The sequence below is a fragment of the Oscarella lobularis genome, chromosome 12 (assembly GCF_947507565.1).
Source record: "Oscarella lobularis chromosome 12, ooOscLobu1.1, whole genome shotgun sequence".
Taxonomy (NCBI): Eukaryota; Metazoa; Porifera; class Homoscleromorpha; order Homosclerophorida; family Oscarellidae; genus Oscarella; species Oscarella lobularis.
In genome coordinates this window covers 1,664,576-1,683,961 of record NC_089186.1, presented here as the reverse complement: position 1 = coordinate 1,683,961, position 19,386 = coordinate 1,664,576, and the positions used below count along the sequence as shown (strand labels likewise).

The following is a 19,386-nucleotide window of genomic DNA, read 5'->3' as shown; positions in this document are numbered from 1 at the left end:
CCGATGTCTACGTCTGCTCTCTTCCTCGTCGCGTTCTCTTCCTCGTCGCACGTAAGAGGTCTTGAAACACGCGTTTTAAGAGTTTCGTCGCATCGATCTTTTAGGCGGCCGATTGAGATCGCGATTCGGCAAATGGGTCCGCTTCTCGTCGCTCTTCGCGACCGATCGATGAGGTATTCTTTATGAAATGCCTACCACACACCCGTCCGAGCTTCCAGCGCAAGTGGGACCCCATATACCCAGTAGAGTTGTCTTGTCCTTCTGCTCACTCGCAGCGAGGAACTCTCGGTAGACGCTGTGATTTTCCTCTTCGGCTAGGTCTCTTTTTTTTCTACCCTCTCGACGTCGCGTGGTCCTTTGGTATGAGCGTCTTTCGTTGTTTTTAGCTTTTCAGAAGAGGAATATGAAGAAGAGAAGAATTGACTTTTTTGCATGCTAAATTTGGTGCATGATAATTGTTGCATGCTTTCTTTTGTCTGCTCTTGATCTCCAGGGTATGGAGACAAGAGCAAGTCAGTTTAGCTTTGTTAGGGACTCGGCGCTCATCTTGCCCATGCGAAAGCGAGCGTTCTTACGTGACAGTCCCTAGCAAAGCTAAACTAAAGCACGCGACGCAAATGACGCATTGCAATACGTCATTCTGCGTCGCGTGCCGTTTTGAGCGAAAAAGTAGGGGAACGTATGGCCAAATTTTTATTGATAATATCCCGGATGTACAAAATTAAAAATTAAAAGTCTTCTTGTCTCCCCTTCCTCCTCCTCCTCCTCCCCCTCCTCCCCCTCCTCCTCCTCCTTTCGTTGTCCCTGGGCCGCCGCTCCTGCGCTGCCGCTTCACCTCCTGGCCAAGCGGTGGGACTGAGACTGCAGTCCCCACAGTGAACTTTAACCCAAGTCCACAGGGGGTAGGCACATTAACCTCCAGCCACCAAGGAGGAAGACTTTGACCCAAGTCCCCAGGAGAGAGCACATTAGCCTCCAGCCCACAAGGAGGGAGACTTTAACCCAAGTCACCAGGGTGAACTTTAACCCAAGTCCACAGGAGAGAAGCTGATTAACCTCCAGCCCACAAGGAGGGAGACTTTGACCCAAGTCCCCAGGGTGATGTCTTCGTCTACGTCTTCTTCTTTCTGCATCTAAAAATCGTCGGATTGATCGACGCGTTGGGGAGAAGAAAACTGAAAAGAAAATCAATTCAGCGCATTGAAGACTCATATCCGTTGTCTCATTTACCTTGAAAAGCCGTAGGAACACCGTGGAGAAGGAGGGAATTGATCCGTGTGCTGATATAAAGCATCTACGAAAATTCGAATTTTCGCCAAAATTTGAGGTGTGAAGTCCATTTGGTACCGCGGGTTCAAACAGGCAACCAATACCCATCGTTCCATAAAGAAATCTTAGGAATCGGAGAGGTCACCAAAATGACCAAAAACCGTGTGCTATAGTTCACGGTTGCTTAAAAATCTCAAGTCACGGATTTCCAATTAAACGCACTAGATATATTGTACTATACTAGTTTAACATTTCTACGAAGTCGAACAGTTGATGGAGGTCAAATTTCGCCCCGAAAAAGACCTCCTTCCGGTATGAGTTAATATTAGACACGCCCTTCAAAAAAGCCGAAAATTTGCGCGCTCGACATTTTGGAGACCGGGAGGTCAACAAGGTACCAAACCCTTATTGTTTGACACCGATACTTCGGAATTCTGAGAGATGAGGTTTTTGACCAAAAAGCGTGTGCTATAGCTCACGGTTGCCTAAAAACCTGACATCGCGGATTTCCAAACAAACGAGCCAGATCTATTGCATTTTGTTATTCTAACACGTCTACGGGGTCGAACGTTCAGTACACGTCAAATTTCGCTCAAAAACGACTCACTTCCGTTACACGTGAGAGCAACCCTGCCCCTACGAATAACGGTAAGCAAATTTGATTCCACGGACTTTACGAGATATCAAAACTCTTTCGAACAATATTTATGTATTATTTAAGAAATTCTGCGTCGGAAGACCCGCCCTAGCTAATGAATCGGCGATCGAAAATTCGATGGAGGGAGGAGAAGGGGTTCCTGAGCCGTTCGACTCTTTTTCGGGCCAAGAAAACCGTTAATCGATACGAAGTAGATGTTATAAAGTCAGAACGTGTTCTCTAAACGCGCTTTTGAGCGTCTTATAACGACGTCGCGAAGGATACGCGAGAATCGCCACTTCGCGCCTTTGCAACAGAAAGCAAAGGACCGAGAACGTTTCAAAACGCATATAAAAGAGTACAGAGCGTCGTACCTGAGCCGTTTCGTGCCATTTTCTCGTCGTTTCGTCGTCCACGCTGCCGGCGATAGCGCGCTACGTTGACGTCATCAAATGCCGCCTAAAAAGGAAATTCACACAACGCGAAAAATTTCTAGGAGGCGCCCCACATATTACGATAAATTTTAACCCTAACTCTTTCGCAAACTAACCGCCTGCCAGTTACTCGTGCAAGCATAAAACCATCAAGAACTCTACTGATGCCTATACTGTTGCTGTGAAGGAGGATAAGAACCGGGGGCCCCATATCGCTGCCCCCCGTACGTCGCTTGCTGCTGTGACAACGCAAACTGAGCTGCTGCTGCAGGCTTGCCCGAAACGCTCGCCTGAGGTATCATGTGATAAGACGGCGCTTGCGATTGAGCCGTCGCCGCCGCCGCCGTCATTGGAGGCTGAAGCCCAAGCCGATGCTGTGGAGGTGCGGTCTGGTAGCGTTGCGGCGGCACAACCGACTGTCCATAGTGAACGGTCGACGCAGGCGAGGACTGCGCTAGAGGCAAACTAGCCGGCGACCGATTGGGAAGCGAATAGAGAGACGATGATCCCGGGGCCGGATACGATAGCCCCCCAGCCGGCGACGGAGAAACGTGCGTAAGCGGCTGCGACGACGAGAGCGATAGCGACCGAGTGACGTCACCTGTTGCCGTGGTAACAGAGCCGGACGACGAAACATTCAGCATAGGCGTCATCGTTGCCGGCGCCACCACCGCCGCCGTCGTCGACGCCATGGTAACCGCCTTCGGTTCTTCATCCTGTTCCATGTTCGTAAGAACGACGCCCGGGTTGCTCGATTTATCTGTCGTCGTGGAAACAGCCGGACTTTCCGCCGGCTCAGCGGCAACGGCGGCGGCGACGGGTTGCGCAGCCGGTTCGCTCGTTTCCATGGGAACGACGGCGTCCGGCACGGGAACAGCCGACGCCGCCGCTCCGGCGGTGATGGGTAGAGGAAGGGGAAGATCGACGCGAGGCGGAGTCGTCGTCGTCGTCGCGAGGTCTCCTCCCTTGGCGCTCTCGCCGGCGAGAGACGCCGTCGCTTTTGCTTGGCTTTGTAGCTGCTGGTGTTGCCATTGGAGTTCGGCCAGCTTGCGCTGTTCTTCGGAGAAGCGGAGTCGTTCGGCGACGAGCGCTTGGCGTTGCGTTTCCAGCTGAAATTTCGACGTTTGAATACGATTTTTTAGGTGGGGTCCCCTTCTCCTTCTCTTACGTTTTCTAATTCTCTGTCCATTATCGTCTCGAGCTCTTCAAAGTGGCGTAGTTTGATGTCGAGTTTCTTCATCTGCGTTTCCACTAGGCCGGCTATGAGACCCTTGATTGATCTCTCTTCGACGGCAGCCAAGTGCTGGATAAAAGTATTAGAAACGAAACGTCAACTTCTTTTCCTATTGCACCCTACCTTTGCTTTGATTGTGGCTGCTGCTAAGGCGGAAGCAGCGGCCGTCTGAACGTTTCCATCCTGAAGAGGACGATCTGACCTCTCAGAAGACGTTTCACCGCTTTCCTGTTAAAAAAACAAGCTACAGAGAATAAAGTCGAGACATAACGACGTCCTAAACCTTTTCATCATTCCCACTAGTCCCTAAAAAGCACGATATAAATATTTAATAAATAAATAAATATTATCCTGCCTTCTGAGTTTTCCTTGTTCTCTTTCTTTGCCTCCTCTTTTATACTAGAAAACTCCTCTACACGAAACAAAAACGTGCATAGCAAACTCTCTACCAAAGATCCTTATTTCTAACCAATAGCAGCCTTCGCAGCGGCAGCGGCCACGCGCGGATCCACGGCCGACGCGAGAAAGGCAACCGTAGCCATCACCGGATTCCCCGTCCTCGCAAACGGAACCGACTCGCCGGCCAGAGAGCCTAAACAAGTCACCTTATTATATATACTCTTCCACGGAACGAGTATTGAGTTCTTGCCTTGGGAGGAGCTCTCCTTGGCTCCGCTGTCGACGAAGGGATCTTCGATGGGCAGACGAAGGAAGTGGAGAACGCATTCGTCTTGCGTGCGAGAGCCGACGTGCTCAGCGACTTTGTTCCAGTCGTCTTTGTGCATCTCGAGTGCCTAGAGAACGCAAATAACAGATAGAAGATAAGATCCCCTCTTTATTATTACCTCAAGAAGTCGCAACGTCTCCTGATCATTCCACTCACGAAACGACACAAAATCCTAAGAGAAGTCACTATAGTAATAGACTATTCAATACGGTTTTATTGCTCATACTTGACTTCCACTGATTGCATCCTTTTTTAGATATATATCCGTTCTCAGCCTAGCAATAAAAAACTCGTTCTCACGTCCCTTCGTCATCCAATTTATTTGGTACCCAAAATTCGTCAAATCTGTTTTCCCCGCCCCTGATTTATCACCCTCATTGCCGGAATCTTTAATCTGCGCAACCTGATCAGCAGCAGACTAAAAGATCCAATCATAATTCAATACTAACACTCTAGCCACGAGGATCTATTTACCAGTTTCGATTTCAACGGGTCGCACGCCTTCACCCCCGACGGTGTATCAACCAAGACATTAAAATGTGACGTGAGCGGTGGTCCCAGCTCGCTGGGACGCCGCTCCGGCTCAATTTGATAATTAATCAGACCCCACTGCTCAAGCAGAGAGTGAATCCTACGCAGAACAGGTGTCTATCTAATCTAGCATATACCAATTGAGGGAGACGGATACCTAATAATTGCACAAACGTCGCCAAGGAGATTTCTCCTGCACGCCGTCGACGTCAAGTAGTCTTGAGGCGATAATCGGTATGTGTCGATCATAAAATTGCGACAGGCCATGTAGCTGAAATGCGTTGATTGGGATGGGCATGGATTAACGGGTTCCCTTGCTTACACTTCAGGTGTCTTGGACTTATTTTTACCGTTGAAGAATTCGGGTACGGCTCGCTTTTCGATAGCATGTATGCTAGAAAACATATACACGTGGAGGAGAAGAAACTCTCAAAAGATTTCTAAGGCTAAGACATCTACTGTGAAGAGAGGAACGCTGAATTACTGTATCGCCTCATCGAAACGCCATGTACCCATGTGCTATAAAGTTTTAGACTACTAAATTGCATGACAACGCTAAGGGTTTGGCAGAGGTGAGCGGTTTCTCTGAGAGGATGCCTAAACTTCTGAACGGTACTGTGTTGATGTCAGAACCAAATTCACGGCACTGGTCTGAGTTTTTTACGTTGTCTAGCATGAAATGGCCTATCTACTCCCCGCTCTCACCTGCTATAGTCAAACCAAGCTGCGTAGCTCGGTATTATCACGTGCCGACTTTGACCGGCGATGACGTTTTCCCCTAGAGGCTTGACGGGCTTAGGAGGAGCAGGAGGAGGAGGAGGAGGGGGAGCAGCAGCTGGACTTTCAGTCGAACCCTCCTTGTCGTCGTTCTCAGCTGCACTCTTGGAATTCTCAGCCTCCATTGGCTCGACGCTCTTGTCATCAGCATCTAGAAGAAAAACGGAATACTAGAAATAAAGGTAACAAGCCCTGAATATTTATTTACCTTCTTTGCTGTCAGAGGCGACGCTTGGGGTGTTATTGGATATATCTTCCAGCGTGCTCGACGCGCTGGGATGACAGTTGGGATCGCGGCTCGCCTTTGAATTAGCTGTTCATCAAAAATAAACATAGATAATCCCAAAAAAGATTTTAACTTTACATTCTGGCGTATAAACTTCAGTGACCTATAAGACTTTTATTTATTAAATAATTAATAAAAATGATTTGCATACATTTGGTACAGGAGATGGATCATCCATGTCTTTCGTCGCGTCACTAATAAACGAAAAAAAAGAAATCTCAATAATACTACTAAGCTGATTGCCCTTCGTTTACTTACTCTGAATCATCTCGTCGTTTCTTTGCCAATCGTCTAAATCAGATTTTCTCAATTCATGTAAGCGAATGCTTCGTGCTCTCACCCTCTTCCTTTTCGTTTCTTTGCTGGGTCCTGCGGTGATGGAGAACGTTTTCTCTTTCCCTTTCTTTTACCTGCGCCACAAAGAGGAATACTCAGAAGAATGGATACAAGCGACAGTAGCAGCTCTACCTGACTCATCCTGAAAATTAATAAAAATTAAAAAAAATTAATAAAAGCTCACTAAACTACAACGTACGTCATCCGCCAAATGAAGTTTTCCTTTTTGAATGCTCCGTCGTCGACCTTGACCTATGTAGAAACCATTGTATAAATATTATGACGTCATCGTCTAAAGAAATCACCTGGAGAAGAGGAATCTCTCTCGGTCACTTCGTAGTCTTCCTCGTTCATCCACTCATTGTAAATCTCCAAGTCCAAAAGCCATCTTGCATTCACCTTAGATTAAAAAATGAAAACTATGATTAAATAAATTTATTCTTCTTACTTCCCACTGTTTGTTGAATTCTGGTGGCGGCTCTGGGTCTTCGTCGACTTCACTGGCTGACACCCAGCTGTCATAGCTGTCTGGATAGTACCACCAATGGACTAGCACTTGCTTATCCTTCTTCAACAACGGTCTCAGCCATTCCTCTAAAAGCGAGAACCAGTGAATAATCAATACACTTATTCAATAGCGATTTACCGTCTGGGAGAGGTGGAGGAGCCGGGTGTATGATGTGAGTCGCTTGCTTAGGGTCAGAAGTAATCGTAGCCTATAACACAAAAAGCCAGACGTCACAATCAAAGGAGCGCATATATCCAGGAGAGCAAGCATCACCTTATGAGACTGCGCAATGTCAGTGAGCCTCGCCGACTCCAACTTATCGACGTCATCGCGTATGTAAATAACGGGAAAAGTCAGAAAGTTTTGCTAAAGAAAAAACGAAATTGTAGAGTACTGTTCCTGCGTACTGTACTGCCAGGTTAGCAATAAACAGATAAGAACGCTAAAGGACGCTACTATAGCGAAGTAGGACAGTTCCTCAAGGCATTTATGATATAATAAAAGGGTCTCTAGAACATTGATATAATGGTCTGATGGACTCAAATACTCCTCTACTACTTGACTCAAATACTCCTTCTCTTACCTCTACTAGCGTTTGCTCAACGACTGCCATCATCTCGACGTTCTTATCGACTCGCGACGGACTTTGAAAGTCGAATCGTCTCCACGATTGCTCCGCTTTCGTTCGATAGGCGATCGCGAGCGCTTGGCAGAGCGCGCCGCCCGGCGCGTAATCGGCGAAGAGTTTCGCCGGAATTCGCGTCATTGGAGGACTCGTCGCGCCTTTTCCGAGCGAGTCCTGTGCAAGGAGAAACTCGGAGGCGAGAAATCGATCGCGCGAAGCTCGGGCTACCTCTTGGAATTGCATGAGTTGGCAGGCGAGCGTTGCTAGTGCCTTGTTCGTCGGCGGATCGGCTTGGACGTGCTGCGGGGAGGCGATTTGGATGAGCGCGCGCGTCTGCGTTCCTCGAGCGGAGCCCCTCACCTTTTTCGCGTTCTTCGTGAGCCAGTTGCGAACGCTGTCGAACAAGGCGACGACGTCCGGCGACTCGTAGTGCTTCAAATTCGGTCCTCCGTCTTTTTTTCTGACCGCCATCTTTGACGAAGAAATTCCCCGGCTAAAGCGGATGTGGACGCCGACGTCATCGTTCGAACGTCACACACAAGAGAAAAAGCGAAAACAGAGCTACGTTCCAACGAAAAAAGCACTGAGAAGTTCTTCGTCTTTATGCCGCACGACATAATTTGATTTTCGACTTTACACAAAAATCAATAGTGCCGTAATCGTTGAGTAACAATAACAATTAAGTAGCTTTCAGTTGCTATCGACTCTATCAGGCTCATGGCTCAAAAACGGCAGCACCCGAACGATTCTACGACCGCGCCTCGCTATCTCGGACTCGATTTCAGCACGCAACAGGTTCGCACGATCGTTTCCGCGAAGAATTTCGCTGCAAAGCGAGAGCGAATCTAGATCAAAGCCGTCGCCCTTGACAACGATCTTCGCGAGGTCTACAGCAGCGCAATCGGCTTCGACAGAGACTTGCCCGAATTCAAGTAAGGGAGACCACGCCCACTTGCAAATATTTAATTAGATAATTCTATTACAGAACTGACGGCGGGTGTCATAAAAATGGAGATAGAGTGACTGCGCCGACGTCGATGTGGGTCAAGGTGAAAACTAATAAACTATTTTAATAATATTCAATTTTTAATTTGTAATGTCTTTAGGCATTTGACATGTTGCTAGAGCAAATGAAAAGCGACGGTTTCAATTTCGGAACGCTGCTGAGCGTCTCGGGAAGTGGACAGGTTAATAGTCAATAATTATAATGTACGTCACTTGAGTTTTCTGTGCTGTAGCAACACGGAAGCGTGTATTGGAAAAGGGGCGCTAGGGAAGTCCTTCGAGAGGGACTCAATGCAGCTCAGACTCTTTTTGATCAACTCAACGTATTTGTTCTATTCCCAAGGGGTTGGGATTTTTATAATAAATTTATAGACTAGCTTTGCTACACCGAATTCTCCTATCTGGATGGATTCCAGCACGACGGCCGAATGCCAGAAGCTGGAAGAACTATTGGGCGGGGCTCAGAACGTTGCAAATGTAACAGGCTCGCGAGCTTACGAAGTAAAGAGGAGTTCACATAAGAATATATAGCCATTGATTAATAAATACTTAGCGTTTCACCGGTAACCAAATCGCCAAAATATACAAAGAAAGCTCAGATGTGTACAACAACTGCGAGGTAAGTAAGGTCTCCTAAAGATTACAACATGCTCTAATACTCTTCCTTCTGAAGAGAATCTCTCTTGTGAGTAGTTTTGGCGCTTCGCTGCTCTTAGGAGACTATGCACCAATAGACTATAGTGACGGTAAGGATAAGAAAGTAGCCAAAACGCTCGTCTAAACTTTCTTCAGGGTCTGGTATGAATCTTATGAATATACGAACTAAGGAGTGGGACCAGCAAGCGTTAGACGTATGATAGCCCTTCGCAGTACCCCGTCGTTTCTAAGGAGTACTACTAGGCCTGCGCTCCGGAACTGAAAGAAAGGCTTGGCCCACTTGCACCCTCCTTTCACCCCGTGGTACGTATGCAAGTAAACTGAGCCTAAAATTTCATTAATTCTAAATAGGGGTCCGTATCGCCGTACTTCGTGCAACGATACGGCTTTTCTCCTGACTGCAAAGTCATTGCATTCACAGGAGACAACCCAGGTAAAGCCCTCTATCCTCAAGCAACGTGTCCCAACTACGCTCCCCTCTCTAAAGCATCTCTAGCCGGACTGAGACTCCAAGAAGGAGACGTATCAGTAAGTAAAGACTACGTACATCCCTACTAAAGAAAATAACCCTTCTTATCATAGGTTAGCCTCGGCACGAGCGACACTCTCTTTGTTTGGCTCAAAGAACCGAAGCCTGCGCTCGAGGGTCACATCTTTGTTAACCCGGTCGACGCGGAAGACTACATGGCATTGCTTTGGTGAGTGCGATCGAGATTTACGTTTGAATTATAGGGGAGGGTACGTGGGTGAACTAGCTTTAAGAACGGAAGTCTCGCTCGCGAAAGAGTTCGCGCAAACGTGGGAATTCAAACGTGGGAGGTAACCAATTAAAATTTTCGAATTTTTATTTACAACTGATTGTTTTTAAGGAGTTTAGCGCCCTGTTGCAATCGACGTCGCCGGGAAACGGCGGCAATATCGGAATCTATTTCTTCGATACCGAAATCACGCCTTTCGCCATTGGCGAACATCGATTCGACGCTAGCGGGAAAAAGGTCGCTCCCCGTACCTCGTCTTCTTTCTAAAACGACGCGATGTGATCGCAGGTTGATGTTTTTGAACGTTCGACTGAAGTGCGAGCGCTCGTCGAAGGACAGTTCATGGCCAAACGTGTTCACGCTGAGAATTTGGGCTACGATATCGGTAGGCGGTGTCTCTACCTTTCGACGACTGCCTAAGATGTTCGTTTGTGCGTTTTTAAGGCCCGACGTCGCGTGTGCTCGCCACAGGAGGCGCTTCAAAGAATTCTGCGATTCTTCAGGTGAATGGCGCGCGAAGTCCCGGATCTGATCAGCTGGTCCACCAAAATTTGTTGTTTTCGTTTAGGTTTTGGCCGATGTGTTTAATGCTCCCGTCTACACTCTCGAAACGGAGAATTCTGCAAGCCTCGGAGCTGCCTACCAAGCGAGATATGGCCTCATTTACCAATCGCACAAATTTCAAGAAATTGGTGAAAATTTACCTGCGTATCAGCTTGCAGCGGAGCCAAACGCCGACGCAGCCAAGGCAAGATAGATCACTCACACCTCTCCCTTTCTTTTGGTTACGAAAATAATGGGGGTGCGGAGATCGCACAGAGGGCAGCCCGCGAAAGTAGCGCGGGCCGACCCAAGGACGACCTGTAACCCGTCAAAAATTCATCCATGAACAGGGTCATGAGAACCCCGCGTTACCAGGGTTCGTTATTTTCCTTACTCATTAGTTTAAGGCATAAAGAGGCCCAGAAATCATTTCACTTTTTATATAGGCCAAGAGGGGGTCAGAAAATTGTGGGTTAGGCCGGTACAAATAAGCTCATCTAGAGACGTGTAGAGAGGGATGAAAGCCAAAGCACGCGTTCCCATAGCGGTATCTACTCCCAAACCCCGTCGATCAGATGTGAATTCTCCTAATAATTAATTACCTGAGTAGACGAGGAAAAGAAACGCGGGCACGGATAGTAAATTAAATACAACATTTCATTTCTAGATATACACGCCGTTGGCGGCTAGATACAAACGCCTGGAGAAAAGCGTTATCACAAGCAAATAATAAAAGAGACAAAACGGAATGGACGAGAACTGTCTAGTTTTAGTTCGGCGCTGCCAATTTTTGTACGAGCTTATCTTTCATCTCCCGACATTCCTTCTCCAATTCCTCGACTTTCAGTCGCAGCGCGGCATTGTCTCGCTCGAGCGCCTTCGCCGTGTCGGCCATCTGCGCTTGCTTTCCTTTTCGAATTTCCCGCGATCGTTTCGACGCGGCATTATTCTTCTGTCGTCTGTCCGAACGATTCGCGGCGCGTTGAGACGCGTCCAAACGCGGCCGTTTCGCCGCCGACGTCGTCGCCGTCGCGGAACGCTTCTCGTCGCTCACGTTCAAAAATTCTTCGATATCGTAAAACTGAATCGGGCTAACCGACTCGGCAATCGGCGTCACTGGCGGCAACGCCGATTCCAAGCCACTTACTCCCGATTCGATCGTCTCCAATTCTTCCTCGTCGTTGTCGGTCCAGAGTAGATTGTTTAGGAGAGACGTGGACGCGGACGAATTGGTCAGTGATGAGATTGTTCTTGATTGGGGGTCTGGGTCGCTTGTTGTTATTGTTGGCTGCTGAGCGGCGGCTAACCAGTCCAGCAGGTCGAAGTCATCGGGCAGTGCAAGAGGTTCATTCTCCACCGAAGCAGCAGCAGTTTCGCTCTTGCGCCCAATTACTGCAGCAGCATCGGTGGAACCTGAAAGAAAATAGAACTATTAGAAGGGAGACTCTATGTGCACTCTGACAGATACATATGTACTCATATATGATATGGACTTTGTGTGCGGGGGTCACGTTTCAGTTTCACAGAAGATCTGTCTAGGTGAGTACTGCACAGAACGTTTCGTTTCGTTATCTATCTATCTATCTATCAACTAATTATTTTTTAGATCTGCTGTTTCATACACTGCATAATATATGATGTCTGTACGCATATGTTGCTGGGGAACCTCTCTCGCGTGAACTGGCCTATTGTTCTAAGGTCTCCGCACCCCACCTTTGTCAAAGACACTGCCCGATGTCTCCGGCTGGGACCGAGTCCCATTCGGATCCAGGTCCGGCGAAAATAGTCGAGTCGGTGAAGCCGAAAAGGCTGACGTCGTCATCGAAGGACTTCCAAGGTTCCATGAGTCGAGATATGCTATCGGAGCGAAGAGCTGCGTTTCCTGAATGATGGCGGCGAAGCGACAACGGTTCTTCTATTCGCGCTAGTGGAACAGACCCCGATTCCACTTGCCCGCGACGCAGTCGTTCGGCTGCGCCTTGCTTCTCGATCGATGAAGAAGAAATGGGCTGCAAAGCGAACACTTGCGTCATTTCTACTGCGGTGGTGCAATCGGCTACGAATGACATCATGGAACAAAAATAGCAGCCAATTGGTGTACTCATGACATCTTCCCGGATACCAATTAGACGCCGGGAACTAGCGAATCCAGTCACATGGGCTGCGATATCCGTTTTACAACGCCACGTCAGATATGTTAGCACCGTTCCTCACCCTAAGCGCTCTTTGCACGCTCGCCTTTGCAAAATACACCTTCGAGCTCGTCGAACTGAACGAAGACGACACGGATCGACCTCCCCCGTCGACCGGTCACAGCCTCGTCGCGCGAAAGAACTCCCTATGGCTCTACGGCGGCATCATCGAATGGTACACGCAGCAAGGCGAAAAAGGCAAACGCCGCAACCGCGCGCGGGAATAAAACAACACAAAAAAGCTCACGAGCCCCGCCCCCTCTCTTCCAGGTCGCATTCAATACGGTCACGTGCTATGGTCCTTCGATAAAGAGGAGTCGGCATGGGAACGCAATCTACCGGAAGGCGGCTCCGCCCATCGCAAATACGCGCTCAACGAATCGGTCGAAGTGAAACAGGGCGACTTTCTCATGCGCGGTCAAGTCCAATCCGAGCGCAAGCCGAACGGTCTCGTCGAAGTCAAAATCGAACAACATCCGGGACACTACACAACGATATCGGTCCCGCCGAAAAATCTTCTCTACTATCCGCCGGCGATGAACATGCACGTGGCGACGACGAGCGAGAACGAGAGGCTCATGTACGTGCACCCGGGCAAGGGAAAGACGGGCAAGCCCATGCTCGAAATGTGGGCTTACTCATTCGAGAAGGACACGTGGACGCAGTTGCATTGGCCGCGCGACTCGGCGACGCCCGAGCCGCGCGAAATGCATACGGGAGTTCGCATGGGTGGAGGGCTCTTGATCTATGGGGGAAACCGCGCTAAGGAGACGTTCGACGACGCGTGGCTGTTCTCGTTCGGTCGAAGCGCGTGGTCGCGCGTTCGACCGGCGTTCGGATCTCCGAGACCGCCGCCCCTGTGGGGCGCGTCGTCGGTCGCCTATGGCAACACGATGTGGCTGTTCGGAGGTCACGATAATGAATCTTCATGCGTCGCGGATTTGTGGTCGCTTGATTGGGATACGAAAACGTGGCGTCGTCATGACGACGACGGGGGTCCGGCGGCGCGGAAAGGGCACTCGGCTGTCGTCTATGGGCACTGTATGATTGTCTATGGGGGGCATGATAGTTCGGCGGAGTTTATGAATGATTTGTGGGCGTTTGATTTCGAGGAGGAGACGTGGCGGAAAGTGGAGCTCGACGCTAAGGCGCCGCCGAGGAATTTTCACAAGGCGGAGATGTTGGGATCGGTGATGTACGTGTTTGGGGGGAATAATGACGATGGACTATTAAATGATTTCTGGTCGATTGATCTTGCGGGTTTGTGTTGATTGGTCGATTAAAAGAGAGAGAGAAACAGACGGTCCAACTGGATTGGTTCCTTCTCCTTTGCGTTCTTTCTCTTCCTAGTGATCGCCTTGAGTTCGGATGTCGTCGATCTTGAGAATCATTTTGACGAGTTGCGTGGCGAGGCTGAGCTGCTGTTTCTTGCTGATTAGCGGCTCAATCACGTGCTGCTCCTTCATGTCTAGAAAAAGGAAAAAAATCAATAATAATTAATATGTATATATCTATATTTTCTTACCGTTGGTTCCCTTCTGAAGACAATCCACTCCCAGTCTCGAATTCTTCTCCTTTAGCTGCCTCGATTTCACGTAGGACAGCGTCTCTAGAGGCCTCAGGCCAGAATTCTCGGCCAAGGCGACGGGAACGGCGTCGAGAGCATCGGCGAAGGCGCGCATGGCATACTGCTCCAGCGTCGATATCTAAGGAAAAGACGCACAAATATAAGACAAGAGCACTCACAAAAATTCTATATATAAGGGAGGGCATTATTAAACGTTGGGTTCCCTACTACATGAGTACACCTATACTAAACTATAGCTGATTGGTCACAGGGGGTACACAGCTCTGGCTCCCTAGTATGAATGGGAACCAATGCATAATTCTACTGCGCGCTCTCTATGTGTACGACATTGCTGGAGGTCTTTCTATCTCTTACCTTGTCCGCCTGTTCTCGAACGGCCAGTCCGCACGCTATTTCCGCTGATCCGCCACCGTACACAACGCGACTGTCCTTCACAAGATTTCTCACGACGCAGAGAGCGTCATGAATGCTACGCTTCGCCTCTTCAATGATCTAAAAGCCCAAGATTTGAAGTCGTCTACTACCTCTATCGATTCAACTATATCTTTACCATTTTATTGCCTCCTCGGATGAAGATCGTGACGGCGCGACTGTTCTGGCATTCTTCGATGATGATCATGTGATCTTTCGTCGTTCCGAACGAGATTTCGCGCACTAGACCGGCTTTCCCCAACTTATCCGGCTTCAATTCGCTAAAACGAGGAACAATGCGTCCGCCCGTCGCTATGGCAATCAACTAAAAAATCCAAAATAATTAAAAATAATTTATTTATTTATTTATTTAATCTACCTCTATTTCCGGTCCTCCGACCCATCGAATTGCGGGCAGATGATTCTGAAGGAGCTTGTGATTGGCCTCGTCGTCGAATCCCCATTGGCATATAGCCAAATTAGCGCCGGCGTTCTTGATCTCGTCGATCATCTCAACGAATTTCTTCTGCTCATATTCAAACAGCTTCTCGTAGTCGCTCGTCGAGCGAACGTCGATTTTGTGCTTCGTCTTGGGCTTGGGAGGCTCGAAGGGGCACGTGAGAATCGCCATTCTGACGTCACGTAATTCCTAAACGTGTCACATCAATTCAGTCAATAAAAATATAAGAAATTAGTATCGTAGTTTAGTATGATGTAGGGCGCTCTAGCATGACGTTGTAACTCAGATTAAATATTTAATCCAGCTAATTCGCCATGCAATTATTATAGAATATTCGATCTTCTTACCTTTGGCATTTGTGGATGGCTGAAGTTCTTGTCGATGACCACGCCTCGCACGAGCATCGTATCCTCCATTTTCCCGCCGACTTTTCCTTCGACTTTGATCAATTCGAAATCGACGTCTTTTCTCTCGAAATCGGCGACGGACATGACGGCGTCGACGGCGATCTTAGCCAACTGCCTCTGACACTTATTCACCCTAAAGAGAAAAGAAAATCAATATCGAATAATTAATTATTGGATCCTTACACTTTCGATCCCAGCGTCGTCATGGCAGTCTCGATCATCGGTTCCAGATTCTCCATGTCGACCGGATAGTCCTCAGCTATTTCGTCGAGTTTCTCAATGGCAATGCGAGCGGCATATTCGTATCCATCAGCTATTCGAATCGGATGAATGCCACGATCTAAAAGCTCTTCAGCCTGCTCAAGAAGAGCCCCAGCCAAAACTAAATAATTTTTAAAAATTGATTAGACACTGATAGAGATAAAATTCTTCTTTGATTTTTCTTTTTACCGACTACGCCTGTCGTTCCGTCGCCGATTTCGTCGTCTTGCGATTTCGACAGTTCGACCATGAGTTTCGCTATTTGGTGGTCGACGTCCATGCGATCCAAGATCGTCGCGCCGTCGTTCGTCACCGTCACTTCGCCATCCGGACTGACGAGGATTTTATCGAGACCTATGATGCCGGAAACTTCGCGTTTGGCTTCGCGCGAATTGCGTTTTTTGCGTGCTTGCCGTTCGGTCCGAGGGAGCTTTTTAGCGTGTTTGCGACCGCTTTTGCTGCTAGGATGTGAGACTGGAGCGAAAGCGTTATGATGCGGTGGCGTGAGGCGAGATTATTTTGGAACCTTGTGCGCTTCTATTCCCGTGAGTCGTCGCTTCGACTCCTGGTCCTTTAGAACGAGCAGTGGACGACCGAACTCGTCGAAGAACACGCCCGGGTACGAACTCATTGCCAATCACGACACGGATTGACGAGATTTCAAGCGATTTGGGTCGAGAGGACAGCTCAGAACTCCCGTATGCACGTGCCTGCAGCTGCAAAATGTACACTAATAATTTAGTAATAACCAACAAATTGAACCTATAATCAATGACTTCAAGCGGCTAATCACTTTAAAAGCAAAGTGGCTCTAGCTAAAAAATTTTATCTTTCCAAACCTACTACAGTACTTTCTATACAACCTAAAATCTCCCTACTTTCTTTCTGTTTTGGCACGGTGAAGACACCTAAGATTCAGGTTTTGAATGACCCGTGAGTACCTAATTTTAGCGTTAGTCATCTGCTACTGAATCATTTTCGACTACTGTGCTCGTTTTCGCTTGCTATAAAAAATTGGTTTTAATAACTCACCTTTTGTTAGGTTTTGGTTTCGCAGTCAGTCACTTATTAATGACTCCACACTTTCAACACACATCAAAAGCAAAATTCTAACTTAATTAAAGCACTATACCAAAGCAATTTTTGTCCGCGTCTCTGGTCAAACCGAACCGGGTCATATTATGACATGCACGATTACAAACTGCAGACTGATTTCCGCTTTCTTCGCCCACTTTTTCTTTTAGCGCTGTCACCAAAAGTGAAAAGGCTATCCTTGTTGTTCTTGTCTACTTCTAAATTGAAAGGTTTTGCCTTTCCCATTGCCGTTTTGATACAGGCAATGACGTTTCCTTGAGCGTTTATCATTTTACAAATCCCATGCGCATCAACCTGTCACATAACTAAACAGCCATCTTTTGTAGACAATGTTAGGCTCACAATGATCTTGGCTTTTTCCATGATTTCTTCTTTGCTCCAAGCAGTCTCATACGTCACTGGCTCTAAATTCAATACCGGTATTAGCAAAATCAGATTTAGTAAAGAAGCTTTACATTAGTCGCCTTTGGTGTACTTACGAAATGCTGGAAGAGGACAAGGACCATTCTTATAAGATTCAACACTGCCACGGCAAATGTTCTTATGTAGAATGCAATGAAAAGGTATTCTTGGCCTAATAGCACCAAAAGCTTCCCCCAGCAGTGTCACATCAGTCAGATTCGTGGCTACAAAATTGAGTCTACATGCATACGTTGCTGTACCACGTATCATACTCACTTAGCAGCATACTTAAAGACAAGAAGATTGTATCAGTCGTATTCCCAAAAGTAACATTGACGTATTGAACTTCGTTGCCTAAGTTAGCTAAAATCTAGAATAAAATACTGAGCGACTAGACGTCGATGTCACCTCACCACAGGGTTTCATGCAAAAATACTGATTACAGGGCAAATTGTAACCAGAAAACAACACAGCTGCCGTAGTTTCCAACGCAATGGTAAGAAAAAAGACACGCGTAACGATCATGCTCTCAATCATCCACAAGAAAGTGTCACTGCTGAAAGTTTCAAACTCTCAAGTGCATGATCTGATCTTCTCTCGCACTTTTAATTTTCAATACAAAAATAGGATCTATATAGATATGCCGTGAAAACAAATAACACAGAGAATGAAATAAGGAGGGGCAATTCCCCGATGCTTTTAAACAACGAACGCGCAAACGCACCTCACTTGTGTTTGTTCTGATGAGCTGGCTTCTTTTAATAGGATTATTGTCGGCAACGTTTGCAAGCTGTGCCTTCAATAGTGAAAAATTTCCCGGCTGCAATGCTTGCCGGTGCATCTCGAGCAACGAGCATCGATTGCAGCTCAAGGAATCCCAGACTTCGTACACCGCCTGCCGAAATATATACACCGCCTGCCGGCGGAGTACGTACACCGCCTACCGGCGGAGTACGTACACCGCCTGCCGGAATATATACACCGCCTGCTGGCGGAGTACGTACACCGCCTGCAGGAATATATACACCGCCTGCTGGCGGAGTACGTACACCGCCTGAAAGAGGAGTACGTACACCGCCTGCCAGAATATACACACAGCCTGCCGGAATATATACACCGCCTGCCAGAGGAGTACGTCCACAGCCTGCCGGAATATATAAACCGCATGCCGGCGGAGTAGGTACACCGCTTGCTGGAATATATACACCGCCTGCTGGCGGAGTACGTACACCGCCTGCCGGAATATATACACCGCCTGCCGGAATATATACACCGCCTGCCGGCGGAGTACGTACACCGCCTGCCGGAATATATACACCGCCTGCTGGCGGAGTAGGTACACCGCCTGCCGGAATATATACACCGCCTCCTGGCGGAGTACGTACACCGCCTGCCGGAATATATACACCGCCTACCGGCGGAGTACGTACACCGCCTGCCGGAATATATACACCGCCTGCTGGCGGAGTACGTACACCGCCTGCCGGCGGAGTACGTACACCGCCTGCCGGAATATATACACCGCCTGCCGGCGGAGTACGTACACCCGCCTGCCGGAATATATACACCGCCTGCTGGCGGAGTATGTACACCGCGTGCAGGCGGAGTACGTACACCCCTGCCGGAATATATACACAGCCTGCTGGCGGAGTACGTACACCGCCTGCCCGAATATATACACCGCCTGCCGGCGGAGTAGGTACACCACCTGCCGGAATATATACACCGCCTGCCGGCGGAGTACGTACACCGCCTGCCGGAATATATACACCGCCTGCCGGCGGAGTACGTACACCGCCTGCCGGAATATATACACCGCCTGCTGGCAGAGTACGTACACCGCCTGCCGGAATATATACACCGCCTGCTGGCGGTGTACGTACTCCGCCTGCAGGAGGAGTACGTACACCGCCTGCCGGAATATATACACCGCCTGCTGGCGGAGTAGGTACACCGCCTGCCGGAATATATACACCGCCTGCTGGCGGAGTACGTACACCGCCTGCCGGAATATATACACCGCCTACCGGCGGAGTACGTACACCGCCTGCCGGAATATATACACCGCCTGCTGGCGAAGTACGTACACCGCCTGCCGGCGGAGTACGTACACCGCCTGCCGGAATATACGTATACACTGCCTGCCGGCGGAGTACGTACACCCGCCTGCCGGAATATATACACCGCCTGCTGGCGGAGTACGTACACCGCCTGCCCAAATATATACACCGCCTGCCGGCGGA

General features: G+C 48.5%; 6 protein-coding genes, 2 long non-coding RNA genes and 1 other non-coding gene across 10 annotated transcripts; 2 read left to right on the top strand and 7 right to left on the bottom strand.

The window, feature by feature from the left end:
* Positions 1 to 781: 781 nt before the first annotated feature.
* On the bottom strand, positions 782 to 2,332 carry LOC136194179 (uncharacterized). Its single transcript, XR_010671532.1, has 3 exons — positions 2,281 to 2,332; positions 1,231 to 1,294; positions 782 to 1,175 (listed from the first exon to the last, which is right to left on the bottom strand). It is a non-coding gene; the product is annotated as an uncharacterized lncRNA (long non-coding RNA).
* A 71-nt stretch (positions 2,333 to 2,403) lies between these two features.
* Positions 2,404 to 6,303, bottom strand: LOC136194176 (SWI/SNF complex subunit SMARCC2-like). 2 transcript variants are annotated; one of them, XM_065983235.1, is made up of 19 exons: positions 6,236 to 6,303; positions 6,154 to 6,186; positions 6,047 to 6,089; positions 5,974 to 5,998; positions 5,818 to 5,922; positions 5,538 to 5,760; positions 5,155 to 5,226; positions 4,990 to 5,103; positions 4,776 to 4,932; positions 4,631 to 4,719; positions 4,528 to 4,576; positions 4,420 to 4,473; positions 4,224 to 4,368; positions 4,044 to 4,166; positions 3,930 to 3,986; positions 3,858 to 3,880; positions 3,698 to 3,802; positions 3,509 to 3,643; positions 2,404 to 3,449 (listed from the first exon to the last, which is right to left on the bottom strand). In XM_065983235.1, the coding sequence occupies exons 3-19, from the start codon at positions 6,071 to 6,073 to the stop codon at positions 2,499 to 2,501; spliced, it is 2,454 nt and encodes an 817-aa protein (XP_065839307.1). In that variant the 5' UTR covers positions 6,074 to 6,089; positions 6,154 to 6,186; positions 6,236 to 6,303; the 3' UTR covers positions 2,404 to 2,498. The 2 variants fall into 2 exon arrangements, with proteins under 2 accessions (XP_065839307.1, XP_065839306.1); XM_065983234.1 differs by having other exon boundaries at positions 4,044 to 4,368.
* On the bottom strand, positions 6,150 to 7,874 carry LOC136194002 (SWI/SNF complex subunit SMARCC2-like). Its single transcript, XM_065983010.1, has 11 exons — positions 7,725 to 7,874; positions 7,593 to 7,664; positions 7,323 to 7,538; positions 7,013 to 7,105; positions 6,878 to 6,947; positions 6,680 to 6,825; positions 6,537 to 6,630; positions 6,416 to 6,483; positions 6,364 to 6,373; positions 6,236 to 6,305; positions 6,150 to 6,186 (listed from the first exon to the last, which is right to left on the bottom strand). The coding sequence occupies exons 1-11, from the start codon at positions 7,833 to 7,835 to the stop codon at positions 6,150 to 6,152; spliced, it is 987 nt and encodes a 328-aa protein (XP_065839082.1). The 5' UTR covers positions 7,836 to 7,874.
* A 156-nt stretch (positions 7,875 to 8,030) lies between these two features.
* On the top strand, positions 8,031 to 11,167 carry LOC136194313 (xylulose kinase-like). Its single transcript, XM_065983389.1, has 19 exons — positions 8,031 to 8,159; positions 8,214 to 8,296; positions 8,350 to 8,413; positions 8,471 to 8,551; positions 8,603 to 8,692; positions 8,742 to 8,870; positions 8,923 to 8,988; positions 9,043 to 9,115; positions 9,162 to 9,220; positions 9,270 to 9,329; positions 9,378 to 9,459; positions 9,514 to 9,554; positions 9,609 to 9,724; positions 9,782 to 9,845; positions 9,896 to 10,021; positions 10,073 to 10,169; positions 10,229 to 10,287; positions 10,353 to 10,532; positions 10,995 to 11,167. Exons 1-19 carry the CDS (start codon positions 8,082 to 8,084, stop codon positions 11,055 to 11,057), a joined length of 1,611 nt encoding a protein of 536 aa, XP_065839461.1. The 5' UTR covers positions 8,031 to 8,081; the 3' UTR covers positions 11,058 to 11,167.
* Positions 10,585 to 10,738, bottom strand: LOC136194330 (U12 minor spliceosomal RNA). Its single transcript, XR_010671615.1, has one exon. It is a non-coding gene; the product is annotated as a U12 minor spliceosomal RNA (small nuclear RNA).
* On the bottom strand, positions 10,967 to 12,340 carry LOC136194315 (transcription factor ces-2-like). Its single transcript, XM_065983392.1, has 2 exons — positions 12,041 to 12,340; positions 10,967 to 11,740 (listed from the first exon to the last, which is right to left on the bottom strand). The coding sequence occupies exons 1-2, from the start codon at positions 12,147 to 12,149 to the stop codon at positions 11,097 to 11,099; spliced, it is 753 nt and encodes a 250-aa protein (XP_065839464.1). The 5' UTR covers positions 12,150 to 12,340; the 3' UTR covers positions 10,967 to 11,096.
* Positions 12,341 to 12,478: 138 nt separating this feature from the next.
* LOC136194314 (uncharacterized) lies at positions 12,479 to 13,818 on the top strand. Its single transcript, XM_065983391.1, has 2 exons — positions 12,479 to 12,717; positions 12,790 to 13,818. Exons 1-2 carry the CDS (start codon positions 12,522 to 12,524, stop codon positions 13,788 to 13,790), a joined length of 1,197 nt encoding a protein of 398 aa, XP_065839463.1. The 5' UTR covers positions 12,479 to 12,521; the 3' UTR covers positions 13,791 to 13,818.
* On the bottom strand, positions 13,744 to 16,338 carry LOC136194312 (T-complex protein 1 subunit epsilon-like). The gene is made up of 10 exons (XM_065983388.1): positions 16,173 to 16,338; positions 16,060 to 16,120; positions 15,836 to 16,000; positions 15,569 to 15,767; positions 15,326 to 15,518; positions 14,898 to 15,167; positions 14,658 to 14,843; positions 14,462 to 14,599; positions 14,045 to 14,225; positions 13,744 to 13,987 (listed from the first exon to the last, which is right to left on the bottom strand). Exons 1-10 carry the CDS (start codon positions 16,275 to 16,277, stop codon positions 13,866 to 13,868), a joined length of 1,620 nt encoding a protein of 539 aa, XP_065839460.1. The 5' UTR covers positions 16,278 to 16,338; the 3' UTR covers positions 13,744 to 13,865.
* Positions 16,339 to 16,776: 438 nt separating this feature from the next.
* On the bottom strand, positions 16,777 to 18,978 carry LOC136193604 (uncharacterized). Its single transcript, XR_010671389.1, has 6 exons — positions 17,868 to 18,978; positions 17,557 to 17,773; positions 17,420 to 17,506; positions 17,221 to 17,367; positions 17,084 to 17,145; positions 16,777 to 17,035 (listed from the first exon to the last, which is right to left on the bottom strand). It is a non-coding gene; the product is annotated as an uncharacterized lncRNA (long non-coding RNA).
* Between the last annotated feature and the right edge of the window lie 408 nt (positions 18,979 to 19,386).

Excerpts from the sequence above, each read along its gene's own strand:
- LOC136194176 (XM_065983234.1), bottom strand. The coding sequence starts at position 6,073 with ATGGATGATCCATCTCCTGTACCAAAT. Across the intron at positions 4,474-4,527 it reads ATGCAATCAGTGGAAGTCAA|GATTTTGTGTCGTTTCGTGA; the intron begins GTATGAGCAATA and ends GACTTCTCTTAG. Across the intron at positions 3,803-3,857 it reads CTAGTGGGAATGATGAAAAG|GAAAGCGGTGAAACGTCTTC; the intron begins GTTTAGGACGTC and ends TTTTTTTAACAG.
- LOC136194313 (XM_065983389.1), top strand. The coding sequence starts at position 8,082 with ATGGCTCAAAAACGGCAGCACCCGAACGATTCTACGACCGCGCCTCGC. Across the intron at positions 9,116-9,161 it reads ACCAATAGACTATAGTGACG|GGTCTGGTATGAATCTTATG; the intron begins GTAAGGATAAGA and ends AACTTTCTTCAG. Across the intron at positions 10,170-10,228 it reads GAATTTGGGCTACGATATCG|GCCCGACGTCGCGTGTGCTC; the intron begins GTAGGCGGTGTC and ends TGCGTTTTTAAG.
- LOC136194002 (XM_065983010.1), bottom strand. The coding sequence starts at position 7,835 with ATGGCGGTCAGAAAAAAAGACGGAGGACCGAATTTGAAGCACTACGAG. Across the intron at positions 7,106-7,322 it reads TTGAGCAAACGCTAGTAGAG|CAAAACTTTCTGACTTTTCC; the intron begins GTAAGAGAAGGA and ends TTTTTTCTTTAG. Across the intron at positions 6,948-7,012 it reads ACATTGCGCAGTCTCATAAG|GCTACGATTACTTCTGACCC; the intron begins GTGATGCTTGCT and ends TTTGTGTTATAG.
- LOC136194312 (XM_065983388.1), bottom strand. The coding sequence starts at position 16,277 with ATGAGTTCGTACCCGGGCGTGTTCTTCGACGAGTTCGGTCGTCCACTG. Across the intron at positions 15,768-15,835 it reads CGGAACGACAGGCGTAGTCG|TTTTGGCTGGGGCTCTTCTT; the intron begins GTAAAAAGAAAA and ends AAAATTATTTAG. Across the intron at positions 13,988-14,044 it reads TCTTCAGAAGGGAACCAACG|ACATGAAGGAGCAGCACGTG; the intron begins GTAAGAAAATAT and ends TCCTTTTTCTAG.
- LOC136194315 (XM_065983392.1), bottom strand. The coding sequence starts at position 12,149 with ATGACGACGTCAGCCTTTTCGGCTTCACCGACTCGACTATTTTCGCCG. Across the intron at positions 11,741-12,040 it reads GGGCAGTGTCTTTGACAAAG|GTTCCACCGATGCTGCTGCA; the intron begins GTGGGGTGCGGA and ends ATTTTCTTTCAG.
- LOC136194314 (XM_065983391.1), top strand. The coding sequence starts at position 12,522 with ATGTTAGCACCGTTCCTCACCCTAAGCGCTCTTTGCACGCTCGCCTTT. Across the intron at positions 12,718-12,789 it reads CACGCAGCAAGGCGAAAAAG|GTCGCATTCAATACGGTCAC; the intron begins GCAAACGCCGCA and ends CCTCTCTTCCAG.